Source organism: Anoplopoma fimbria, chromosome 1, assembly GCF_027596085.1.
Source record: "Anoplopoma fimbria isolate UVic2021 breed Golden Eagle Sablefish chromosome 1, Afim_UVic_2022, whole genome shotgun sequence".
In the NCBI taxonomy this organism is placed as follows: Eukaryota; Metazoa; Chordata; class Actinopteri; order Perciformes; family Anoplopomatidae; genus Anoplopoma; species Anoplopoma fimbria.
Window position 1 is genome coordinate 2,942,655 of NC_072449.1, and position 14,026 is coordinate 2,956,680.

At 36.3% G+C, this 14,026-nt stretch overlaps 1 protein-coding gene across 1 annotated transcript in view; it reads left to right on the plus strand.

Annotated features, from left to right (window-relative positions):
• sgsm2 (small G protein signaling modulator 2) overlaps nt 1–14,026 on the plus strand; it is a 75,944-nt gene that overhangs the window by 42,290 nt on the left and 19,628 nt on the right. Inside the window, exons 3-5 of the mRNA XM_054601555.1 lie at nt 4,103–4,271; nt 9,917–10,084; nt 11,534–11,601. Of these exons, the coding sequence (XP_054457530.1) occupies nt 4,103–4,271; nt 9,917–10,084; nt 11,534–11,601 (405 nt within the window). The remainder of the gene's footprint in view (nt 1–4,102; nt 4,272–9,916; nt 10,085–11,533; nt 11,602–14,026) is intronic.

Genomic DNA, 14,026 nt, shown 5'->3' on the forward strand with positions numbered 1-14,026 from the left:
AAGACCAAGACTTTGAGCGGTTGAGACCAAGACCATGACCAAGACCTGAGTCCCACAATGCAGGACAAGTGAAAAAATATGGAAATGAAAACCTTAGTAACTCCTAAAATAGATCTGAAAGATCCACAGTAAAATGAGAGGTTTTCTAAAGGGACTCTGGTGTCCAGAAACACTACCACTTTAGTCCACAGGGACCACCAAAATCAACACAAAATGAAAGTTCCTTGTAGTAACTTTAAATTACTGTGTTGTTTGGAGTCATCGTACAGGTCTTACTTGTTTCATCCTGGCACATTTAATCCACTTTGTGTAAAGACTTTTGTGTGAGAGCTTCAGCTCGCCATATCTGTTAAAAAAAGCCTGGAAGAACTCTGACATACGAATATCATTCTGACATTCATACAGAAATTCCTCTTCCTGCCTTCAACATGTTGTATCCTCGCTTCTTTAGAAGCAGCCTGCAGGTACAAATCAAACCAACGTATGGTGGGAAAAAGCTCTGTTTGTTGAAAGTAGACTGAGCAGCTGATTCTCTTTTAGTCATTGTATTCACACCTTGTGTTTGTTCTTCAAGGTGTAACCTCTCATTTCTGAGGCTGGTGAAAGGTCTGATTAAATAACACCAGGTTTCCTCATCAGCCTCCTCTAATGCAATGACCTAAGGACAAATTAAAAAGCTTTGGCGTCTTCTATAATTACCTGTTAGTCCTTTAATTACACACAGTGCAGTTAATTGAAGACTATGAGTATTTTAAGGGTTTCTTTGCAGAGAAGTGATGGTGTGAGCGGACGATGGATCACTATTCTCTCTTCCGACCTGAATATTTCAGTGTTTCTGTTTTAAGCTTGGGAGGTTTTTATGTGAAGGTAAAAAAAAAAAAAAAACGGAGGCAGTCACGGTGAGGGCGGCTCTTTGATTGCAGTATTTTTGGCGTTGTTCTATTAATAACACATTCACAGTGTTCTTTTTTTTGGGCGGTGTAGCTTTTGGGAAACAGTTTTATGCAACAAGATTTCCTTTTGCCGAAGTTTTTAATCACACAATACACAACTTGACTCCCCCATCCATGATGCTAATGAGGGCGAGTTGTGTTTTCCGTTTAAATGTTGTGGAGAAGTTTTGGACTCCTACACGTAGACACCGTTATGCAACAGTTAACTTCAACCACGCAGACGGAGCAGCCAACAAACATCCTGCCGGTTCCTATCTATAACCAGCTCCCACTACAATGCCATCGGCCAACTGGTTTGTTATAACTAATGGAAGGCAGCCTGATGAGAAAAGCCCTTTTTTAATTTCACATTTCTGTATTATAATCAACAGCAGGTCTTATGGAGGGAGAAGAGGAGAAACCAACAGACAGGCTGTTCTCATACAGCGTTTATAGATTCATTTATGTAAGAACAATTGCTCTGTAATTTATGGACAAAGCAAATTGTATTGTACTTTACTCCAATAGACCATTAGAAACGAGAAGTTAACTTTGATTTGTTTGTCATGCTACTTTCGTATTTAAATAACACCTCTTCCGTAGTTATTTTAACCAAAACCAAAATCTTTTCCTAACCCTAATTCATGGTTTTGTAGCCTGAAGCTAACCAAGTTTTTCACAATCTTTTCCTTAACATTACTAAGTTTTTAACAATCTTTTACTAAACCTAACTAAGCAGTTTTCTTGCCTTAACCTAACTAAATATTTTACGTTTATTTCCTAAACCTAACTTAATATTTTACGATCTTTTTCCAAACCTAACTTAATATTTTACGATCTTTTCCTAAACCTAACCATGTAGTTTTGTTGACGAAACCTCACTTAGTTTTTCACAATTTTTCCTAAACCCAACTAAGTCGTTTTTTTGCCTTAACCTAACTAAGTAGTTTCCCGTGAAGACGGAAGTTTGTTTTGAAAATACTGTATTCATGTTACGAGCTGAAATGACAGGTGTTGCTTGTCTTTTGTAGGAGAATGCACAAAAAATGAGCACTAACTTTTTCATAAGCTATCATACGATCTGTTGTCTGAGGATACGTTGGACAAGAGACCCCCTAATGTTTTTTAACTGACTTGTGATGCACTGTTCTAGAGACTTGCTGTATAAATCCACTTGATCAAAGCTAACTGTATGTACTTTCAACTCTTTACAATCATCAGCATTTCGATAGATACCCTTTGTGCAATACTCCATTTGCATTTAGCTACTTGCTAACATGCATCTTTGGGCGGATCAAATAGCGGTCAAAAAATATCCAATGCAAATGCAACCAAGAAGCTTTTAAGGTGGATTGAAACCCAATTGCTCGGGCCACCTCAGCCAGGCTTTGATAAACAGTATATATCTATATATAAGACGACAATTTCAATGCTACCAATTTATCTTTATACGCATTAACTTTAACTGCTGTAGCCTTATTGTCTAAAACATAATTGTTGTACCTTCTAGGTCAAATGTTTCACCAAGACACTCTGACCAGATCCTTAATATACTAAAATCCCCTTTTGTCAGTTGGATAAAATAAGTTTCTTATGATTGGATTAAGTTATCTTTAAATATCTGTTCTTTTTCATTGTTTTGCTTATTTAAATGTTTTGTTTGTTTACTCATCTTAAAAAAGATTGATGACCTTTTCAGTAATGCCATCCCTGTTCTCTCTCAATTTATAGATTATGTCTAGTCTAAGGTTGTACTTTTTTTATTATTATCTTTTATATTATTCTTTCTCCCTATGTTGTTTCGTTTGTTATTTATCTGTTGTTTGATATGACATTGTATCTTCTAATGTTGTTTTGTGAGTGTTTGAGAACGAAATATCAAGAGGTTTATCCTGATATATCTAATACATTTCATACATAAATGCATTTGTATCTCCAAGACACAATCTTTACTTCACCCAAGTGTCCCATCCATGGAAATAGCTTCTACAGCCATAATCATCAATAGCGTTTCTAAATCAATATTATGTTCATTCTTTGGAGTAAGAGTTTTGCCTATAAGTCTCCCACGATACGATTTCCATACAGGGGCCTGCTGTCCATATGAGATGAGATCATATATCCCTTTAACTTAATCAGTTTAGAAACATTGGAGCATCTTAACGACGGTGATACGTATTGATATTTATGCTTTGCATCGTGATTATGGATCGTTGTTTATTTAATCGTTCCGTCAATCCAGATCGCTGCTAGATGGTCTCTGTAAGTAAAAGTGATCTATTGACTTTGTCTTTCACATTGCAAAACTCCCAGGCCCAAAAATATTTAATCCAATATACTAATTACTTAATTAGTTCAAACCATTTGGCTGTGCAAGAAGGAGGAAGTGTCTTTAAAGCTCCAGCTTTTGAAGCCTCGGCTTATATATCTTCTTGTCATTAATAAATTAACTTGCCTATCTCCTCATTTCTTATTGCTTATGAACACACTCGAACCAATTATTTTGATTGTCCTCTATCCTTTCATTTGGATAATAATCTCTCATCCCTGCTACCTTCTTCATGTTGGAGATATATATATATATATATATATATATATATATATAGTATATATATAGATATAGATAGATGTGGAGATAAGACTAGCAGAGTCATCTCTTTTAAATAATTTCTTATAACCCATTTTTACAGACTAGCTTTTACGTGTTGTCGTATTTTTACTGCCTTACTGCTTTATTTTATTATTTTTATTACTATTTAATTTTTATTGATCTATTTTTATTAATTTAGTTTATTTTATTTCTTAGTTTTTTCTTATCGTATCCATTTTTTTTATTGTTTAATCTGTTTGATTTGATTGTCTTGCTCGGTTGGGCCTCACTGTTGAGCTTCCTGTTGCCTCGCTCTTGCTGTGCTTTGTCTGACAAAGCACTCTGTAAAGTTTTTATTATTATTATTATTATTATTATTATTATTATTATTACCGCTGTTGCACTGGAGACTGTGCCGACAGCATTTTCTGTTTATGTTTTATTGCTTTGCTTCTGCTTTGTGAGTCAAAGCACTCTGTAAACTCTGTTTTTAAAGGTGCTATATAAATAAAAGTTATTGCATATTCGTATATTTTTATATTATGTCAAGATTAACGCTCATGTCCTCCTCTCTCTCCAGCTGCCATCGAGGCCTGCTTCACTCACCTGCTGAAGAGACGGGCGGCCGGTTTCCTCCGCAGCGACAAGATCGCCGCCCTCTTCACCAAAGTCGGTAAAGTCTACGACACGGCCGGAGACGTCTGCCGCAAAGTGCAGGAGCAGCTCCAGCAGCAGTCCGAGCTCACCAGGTTTGTTACAGAGTGAAGTGAATCAACACAAACTGATGTAACAGTGAGTGGACGCTCAGTAAATGCTGTTTAAGAGACAAGAGACATACGTTTAGGGGACCGTATACCTCAAACCACAATCATAATTGAATTTGTCTTAATTGTTTGAATCTGTCATCTTAATTAGAGAGGGAGAGACACTCTCCTCCATTACAGCACAGTTTGTGATGAGGATAATAAAACGAGAAGTGAAGCTTTCATCACGCACCACAATATTATCTAATTAGCATCAGCTACAATGAAACTGACATCAGAGCCAGTTTCCATACGAGGTGGACACAATAACAGGAACAGTCTCCATGTGATACAAGTCTTTTTCAAAGGTCATAGACCTTCTTTTATTCGCAAAGGTGAGTTCAGCAACATGTGTCAATTTCCGCTTGTTACATACATACAGTCTTTTCAAAATAAATGTCCGTCTTTAAAGGAAACAACTTCTAAGGCAACAAAACTACCTAGTAATGTTTAGGAAAAGTATTCATGAAATACTTAGTTAGGTTTAGGAAAGATTTGCGTGGCTTAATTTAAATCATCCCAAAGTCAAAGTAAACCATCAAAATGTTTAAATGTAATCTTTTTACTTATCTTTTAACTGTCATCTTTAGTGGTTATTTGGAAAAAACACTGATTGTATTGTTATTTAATTACTTAAATTATAGTTTATAGTAAATTATAGCATTAGTACTTTTAATGATGGAAGTTAACATTCTAGAATTTCAACTTAACAATCTAGAATTGGAGCTAAATACTCTAAAATGTCACTTTAGCGTTCTAAAACTGTAACTGAACTTTCAAGAATTTCAAAATTCACATTTTCGAATTTCACATAAATGTTTTAAAACTTTAACTAGCTATGAGTTGACACAAATTGTGAACTTTATGTTAGTCTGAGCTGCTGTGCGTCGATGCGTCATGTGACTGCGGTACACGTCTGTAAATGTGATCGGGCAAAATGTTAAAAATTCATACCGAACGGCAAATTTATGTTCTTTATATACCTTTTATACCGTCCAAACCCTACATCCACACAGCAACAGTGTGATGTACATTATCCACATCTTCACCACCTGTGCTTTTGTTCAACATGATAATTCAACATAGAAAATAGAAAATAGTTAACTTCATTTTTAAGATCCGCCCCCAAAAGAAACATTTTAAAGTGGTGAAACCCCGGCTGTACTTTGCACAATGCTTTTACACTAATATTTCTGCCTATTTAGAGTATATATATATATATATATATATACATAGATTTATTTAAGACATGATCGACTTTCTGCCATTCCTGGTGCACCGGGTCATTGTCTCTGTGCAGAACACACAGCTGCAGATCTACACTCCATCACCGTCAGAGGCAATCTCTGGTCAGCTGAGTGTTTACTAAAGCTGAGCAATCTGTGTGCACACCGCGATAAGCCTCAGGCCTGTTTCTGGATGTGTGAGTGTGTGTGTGTGTGTGTGTGTCTACCTGGTTGTGTGTTTGCGTATTTCTGCGTGTATGTGTGTACACACTGTGTATGATAAACTGCTTTATCTGCAGGCACTTAGGTACTAGCCGAGCTGTTTGCCAGCCCATTAATTGTCCATTAGCCCGAGCCACATGGCTACCACATGTCTCTCTCTGCAGAGAGAGGTTTCCACAAATGGAGGAGAGAAAGCTTTTGTGCAACAAGCGCACACACACACACACACACACACACACACACACACACACACACACACACACACACCACTAATGCACAAACAATAGAACGCATGCAGAGTGGTGTAGCGGCTGCGTTACACGATGTGAAATCAGGAGTTAAACGTGTTTGGTTCCGTCATATCTCATTGGCCGTTATTTCCTCAGACACACAACATCAAAGCCTATTATTGCGTATGGATCTGCTTTTCACAAGACTCCCACCAGGATGCATCCACGCACACACACATGGTCCCACCCTACAACCCCCCCTCCTCTTCCCTGTCATCCCACCTCAGGGCTCCATCTCTCATTTACCCTGGTTACTATGGCAACGTGGTGTTCGCCAAGCGGCAGAGAGCATGATGGGAGACGAGAGACAGAGAGAGAGAGAGAGAGACTATGAGCAGATATCAGCAGTGGAATAAAGACTCTAAATGGAGCATCATTTACTAAATGAACATCATGCTGTATTGAAGAAGACTTGAAACTAGAGATTGAGACCATAAACTCATGTTTACAATGTTTACTGAGGGAATAAATCAAGAGAGAAGTAGAGTCATTTTCTCATAGACTTCTATACAACCAGAGGAGTCGCCCCCTGGTGGACAGGAGAGAGAATGCAGCTTTAAGACATGAAGTATTGGCTTCACTCTGCAGAACCGGAGGTTGCCACCTGAACCCAACAAACCGACCTTGTCTGGGCTTCTTCTTGTTGTTGTCCTGGTATCTGAGAAGGTTCTCACCAACGACACTGGATCAAATTTCGATCAATCAAATCAAAGCTTTTTTCGTACAGCAATTTTCAAACAAATAAAATGCAATTCAAAGTGTTTTTACAAATGATTGACAAGACAAAAATGGAGAGAAGGTGAAGAGACTAATGCACGCAAAATAAAGTTAAGAAAAAATAAATAAATGGTAAAACATTACATTTGTTCTGGCTGTGACTTTACGTCAAAAAATCATTTTTTCCTGTACTCACTCTTCATATTTGTGAAGAAATGTTTTCATTTTGAATAATTAAAACTACTGGACATAGTCAACTAAGCTTTAAATAACATTTCTATTGACGACTGCAAGTGTGAAATAACTTCTTAAAGATTTTCGAGACCCACAAACATATTGCTGTCAAGATTTCAAGCATTAATCGAGCCCAAATTTCCCACATTACAGTAACTCATCATCAAGACGTACGTACAGGAATAATTCATATCACGCTGATGGTCTTATAAATCAGCCTGACATATTCCCTTTCACATCCATATTCATCCGTCAGATCAGAATGCAATCTGGCTGTAATCCATTCAGTTAGCTGCACGATGACATTTGTTGACATTTTAAATTTTTTTGTAAAGGCAGAACACGGAGAAAAAAAAGTGAGAGACGTCACTCTGTAGGAAGGGATGTTTCTATAAAGAAGATGTAAAGATAGAGCACTCTATCATCAGAGATGATACGGTTATGTGAACAGACGCTTAGAGGCAATACATCATCGTAGAATACATAATTCAGTTCATTGTGCTGGTTTCTGAATGATGTATGCTCAGTGGAGTAACGCTATATTCATATTTACCGGAAAAACATGACATCAAAAGTCAATGCAAAAATCAAAACGCTCGTCCAGAAAAAGAAGCAGAAAACTGACCGTAAAGATGAATCTCCCGACGGAAAATGTACTTTATTTAATTTTGGAGACGCTCAGTCATCTTAAACTAGCAGCTATAAGAAAAAAAGCTGTTTTATTATCTTAAGTTTTTAAATATTGACAGAAAAAAAGTGGTGTTCAATATTCAAAATGATCTTGATGAACAAAACCTGTAAGTATCATAAACGTTTTGACAAAGAGATTATTTTCTGTAATAATCCAAAAGCCAAATAGAAGAATCCCTTTGGAGTTTCGTCCAACCAGTGATGCTAACTTCCTGTTGGACTACAAAAAATACCTCCTCCAATGCAGCGCTCTATGGCGCCAGAAAAGAAAGAATAAACATATAAGATAAGTCAATAAATACACAAACAATAAGTATTATGGAGCTATTATGTGTTTCAGAACAAAAAGTGGAGTGGAGATTGTTTCGTCAGTTTTAAGGTTTTTTTTTCCATTTAGATGAAAAGTCACGATGTCCTCAAAGGTGTTTATTCTTATGAGAACATGAATCTGTTAAATGATAATAAGAGACAGGAACAAACAGACTGATGGTTTCATAATAAGACCGTATATAGAAATGAAATACAGCAAAGCAATAAAGAAAGTTGTTACGTCTTCCTCGAGTTGAGACTTGAACAGAAAGTCTGCAGGAGGGATTTAGAAAAAGGAAGTCTGTTTTGCATTCTGTCTTAAGTCTGACATCATCCTTAGTACTGTCGCACACAAACACACAAACACGCTCCTTCATAATGATAGGGCACTGCTAAAATCGTGACTTTGCACACACTCACAAACACTGGGGGGATTGCTAACGTCGTGACTGCGGCAGCCCCCCCCCCCTCTCTGCACACACACACTTTGGTTATCTTGTTGAAGTGTGTGAATGTTTTACGTCTGATTGCTGTAGAAGTGCCAGAGATCAGACTCCGTCCTGGATGAGCGAGCTCCTCTCTGCATCGTGTGCATTCTCCTCCACACTCGTACTTCAGTCAGCTGATTTATTAACGTAGAAAAACACTTTTGTGTCCGACATGGTTCATTTATCTTTTATCTGTTTGAAGTCATGATGAGATGAAATGAACTACAGTATCTAACGGCTCATTATGCTGTCGAATGCTGCCTCCTGATGGTCAATTATTCCATTTATTAACCTTCACATTGCTTACTTGTACCTACTTTATTTGTGCAGAAGTTTCTGCAGATTTACAGCTATAAGTTTTGAGTTGACTATTACTTTTATTACTCGCTTAATTCCTGTCTTGTTTGCTTGTGTTAGATCATATTTGACATCTTTATAGAAGACATCAGGGGTTTGTTTTGAAGTAGCGTTCACTTAAACTGATATTGATTTGTTTAGGTGTCTAAAATACGTCCACAGCAGAACATTGCTTTGCTCCTGTCTGTTTCTCCAAACTCCATCTACTGTCGTAAAACACTGACTATGGAGAAGTACCTCATACAACCACACTTCAAAACATCACAACCGTCCCTTTAAGATAAGATCAGATAAAACTTTATTAATCCCAATCTTGTGTCAGAGATAAATCAAAGATTAGAACAGAAGAAAAGGGAAAAAAAAGAATAAGATATAAACGATAGAGTAATAAATATTAAGTGTTTAAGAAGTAAAATGACACCAGTGCAAAATAGAAAGTGAGGTAAATATAGTAAAGAAATATTCAAATAAATAGAAATTACAACAAAAGTAAATTACAACAACATGAATAAAAAACAAGAGTAAAAACATTAAAAGTCTAAAAGTGTATTGTGACACTATAGCAATAAGAGTAAAATAATTATAGTAAAGACTATTCAAATAAAATAGAAAAGTTAAATTACAACAACATGAGAATAAAACTCTGAAGATATAAAAAAAATGATCTGAAGTAATTACTGACAGAAATGCAAAATAGTATAGCAAAAAGAGCAAGATAAAAATAGGGGAAAAAAAATCAACAAAAACATAAAAATAAGAATAAAAATATAAATTGTATAAGAAATAATCTGCATTGCATGTATGTCAAAAATTTTAAAAAGTTATATTGCACATGATATATTGCATTGTAACATCAATATGTAATATTACACATTGTTAAAAATGTACTAGTTCATATGATGTTCTGTGGTTCCCCTCTTGTGCTCTCAGTCATTAACAGTTAACGAGGTCTTCATTAAGCTGATTGGACCCTAAAAACAGGCCTGAACTCTTCTCTGTATCATCGTTTGTTAATAAGTTAATAAGTATCGCCCCCCCGGTTCTTTGTGCTCCTGCAGGAGAACCCAGAGCGTCGGCCACGAGCCCCTGAGGAGACAGGGCTCCTCCACCACCAGCCGGCCTCCTCAGCCGCTCTCCGCCCAGGCCATCAAACACATCTGGGTCCGGACGGCGCTGTTCGAGAAAGTCCTGGACAAGATCGTTCAGTACATCGTGGACAACTCCAGGTGAGGTGTTCGTTTTTCATCTCACGCTCCAATGAGGTGGTGTTTCAGGGCGATGACTCACAGCTCCGGGGCTTTTTTGTTGTAGCAGAATGAAGAACAGTCACCTATTTCAGTGTCACGTTCTTCTTCTGTGGTTTCTCTCACTGGTTGCTTTGTTCTGTGCTTCAACAAGCTGTCCGATGATGCACTTCACTCATCAAAGCCTCAAACATGAGGAGCATCAACGTGAATCATGCTTTGAAATGTTGAAAAGTCCACTTTAAAACTTGTGTTTGTGTTTGTTTTTGTTGATAAAGTTCAGTGAAGTTCATCTCACAGTAAATGTCAAGGTCTGTGTCAGATCTGTCAGAGATAAAGAGCAAATGTCACACGGTAGGAGATCTATCATAGATCCTAATTTCTCTGCAAACAACAACCTCAGTAGACCTCCAGCCTGAACTGGGAATAAAGTTTCTCTCATTTGGATACCAGGCTTAAAAACATTATTAATCCACTCCTGGAAAAATGTTTCCTATCCTGCTCCATGTTTACGTGCGTTTAAATGAAAAAAACTTTTTATTTATATGTCAAATGCAAAAATGATCAGGAGAATAAGAGAGGAAATTTGAAATCATGTGAGATGAACTGGTGATACCTGCGGGGAAATATGATTATTATCGTGGCAGCACATGACAAACTTAACTAACAATACAAATAATATCAGAAAGTCAAAGTTTAAAGGGAAAAATTAACTTATCCCTCCATCATATATATATATATATATATATATATATATATATATATATATATATATATATATATATATGCTCTGAAATTCAAATGAAGCATCTTTAAAAGCTGGAAATATACTTTTGCAACTCCTGATCAGAAAGAAATACATTAAATGTTTCAGCCTTAAGGTTGTCATTTTCTAGATGTTCAGTGGTCTGGAGGGAAAAATGAATAAATAACTGGATTGCCAAAAGATAATTCACTTATTTCCGTAGTAACATTTTGGTGCTTTTCTTTAACATGATAAGCGAAAGCAAAAAGGACAACTATAGATAATCTGCAACCAAAATTATTATCATTTTATTCAGTCTTAAAAGATTAATAATCACAAAATTGCTTCATCCAAAGTTGCAGTAATCCTGTCGTGAATTTAATAAACATATTTATCTGCATCTATAAAAGACATGATTTAGGCCATTGTATGACTAAAATACAATCTCTTCTGTTTGTCTTAAATATTGTTTTTAACTCTAGACTGCAGCGGTGTACCATGTGTTACCATGGTTACCCACTGGCCCACTTTGTGATACTAGAAGACTTAAGTTGAGCTCTAATAGAGCGGGCTAGTTTACTAATCTGTCTCTGTGATATATACGTCCCAAGATGCAATGCAGCCATTAGTTTATTAATGTTTCCCTGTGACTCACTTTTTTTTTCCCTGTGTGTTTATTTCTGCAGTAAATACTATGAGAGGGAAGCTCTGATGCATGACTCAGTGTTCGGTCCCATCCTGGCAGCCCTGCTGGGTGAGTAAACCACGCTGTGCTTTAACTGCCAACATCACCAGAGGCCAGGAACTAAAAGTACAAAACCACAGAATCAAGAACAGAATCTCTGCATTCATGTTGAATAAAAAATCTATTAGACGAACAAACTAGAGAAGTGCAGATCTCTGCAACGACCACTGCTGTAATGTTTGATTGAATGCAAACTACAGTTTTCTAACCTGTCCGTCGATATCGTCAACATGTCAGACAAGTTTTTCACTCGCACATCTCACACAAACACAATCGATGTCATTCGAAATCTATGCAGCTGTACAGGGAACTGAGGCGTTTATGTTAGCTTAAATTATATTATTTTAGTGACAATATGCGTGCAAAAACCAGGTTTATGCAAAATAAAAGGTCAATAAATAAATAATTCAACGTTTTTTATGAAAAGTTATTCCTTTTTTGTGTGTTTTCCTACCAAAGTCCAGCAACACGTGTCAATTTCCTCTTGTTTTCAACCTTCACTAAGAAGTGAAGGTACAGTTCAGAAACAGTTCAGTTAGGTTTAGGAAACAAAAATACTTTATTAGGTTTAAAACAGTCACAATCATTTTTTCTAAATTGCAATATACCAAAACCACGAGAGGTCGTTGAGCAAACAGTCCAAAAACATATTAGGCTGATTGGTCCAGTTGTGTGCGAGATCAGCAGTGGACAGACAGAGAGATGCACGCACACGACCAAACACATGATCCCCTCCAGGTTTACGCATCGTGGAGATAATTGGACGTTCAATCATAAGAAATAAAGACAAATCAAACCACTCTCTGAGATATTTGTCAGAGCAGAAGCTGAAGGCAGAAGATCCAGATAACACACAGAGAAACAAAAACACACATGCAGCGAGGCAGGAAAATGAAACACAGAGATCATCTGACTAAACCAGAGAAGACAACATGAACAGTGTGACATAATAAACTCTGAGTCCACACTGACTGAGGAGGAAACGAGCTGCAGACGAGGCGGAGAGCAGCTAATGTGAGAGGATCAGATGTGCAGCCAAACACACTGAAGACACCTGGTGGACAAAAGAGGAACAGCAGGGACAGAAATGCACATTACCATGTTCAAATTTTATACATAACTAATATCAATTGTATTTTCCTTTTTTCTTCAATTAATCTGTGACTTTGGGACCTAATGATATTTTAAATTTGAAAATCATATATTTGTTTATGTTGTTAAATGTTATTACATATATTTATTCAGTTTGTTTTTTTATTGCACCACCTTCTGCAGTCTTTTCCATCTTTGAGTAGCTCGCTTCCTGTTGTTTTTATCCAAAACCACCATGCAATTTTAATCTGCATGTTGCTTTTTTTTTATCATCCTTCATGTACTTAAAACTTAGATTTTTATTTTTATTTTGTTATACTGTTAACATTCTGAAAACATGATAAGAGTTAGTGTGTATTTTTCAGTTGGAACACACCACTAGAAGAAGAGTTGATAATGACATCTGCAACTTATTAGAGCAATGCTTCAGTCAAACCAGTAATATTAACAGTGAAATTAAATACATTTTACAATTAACACTTGAAAACAGGAAGGGATTTGCACATGACAAGTTAGTACAAAATTTAAACCATAATTTGGTGTTTTATTTTTTCTTTCTTTCTAAAAAATGAAGCAAAACAATGAGGAAGATCTTGGGTCAATAATAATTTGAATAAATATGAAACAAAACTTTAAAAAATTACCTCTAAACAAAAAATAAATCTGGTTATTTACATATGTCTATTATTATTTACCACCTGCGCTTAAACTGGAATTAAATCCATGATTATTGGTGAGTTTCTTTTATACAAGGAGTATTTTTCTCCACAAATAGTCCCTTACCTTTAAGAAAATGCCCTCTAAGAATGCTTGGTAAAAGACCCAACAATAAATATACCTACTAACAATTGAGACATCTAAATATAAAGAGCCTTCCTCTGAGTCATAGAGCTCCATTGTTTCACATAAACTATTTAAAACCTCACCAACAAGCCACACTGCAGTTTATTTTGGCTCCATCCCACAAACACCTTCCTGCTGCCCCAGATACTCACTGTAGAGGACTACATGTGGATTAATCCATGGAGGAAAGTAGTCCCCAACAAAAGCACTACTTCCTCCTAAAGTTTGTAATAAACTGAGCCTATTTTTATTAAATGGTAGTATGTATTTATGAGCTGTTTGTAAAGAATACAGCCTGAGGGAAGCCAGAAAGTATTGAGAGTATTGTTGGTTTTGGATTCTTTGACAATAACAATTTGAAAAATAACATTGTCCTTAAGTATCAATAATAATACCAAAAGATCTCAACAGACAGCATAAATAGAAATAGACCCTGGTTAGACCCAGATTAGTTTCAGGTAGGACACTTACTTCACTGTCTGACAACATGTTTTAATCA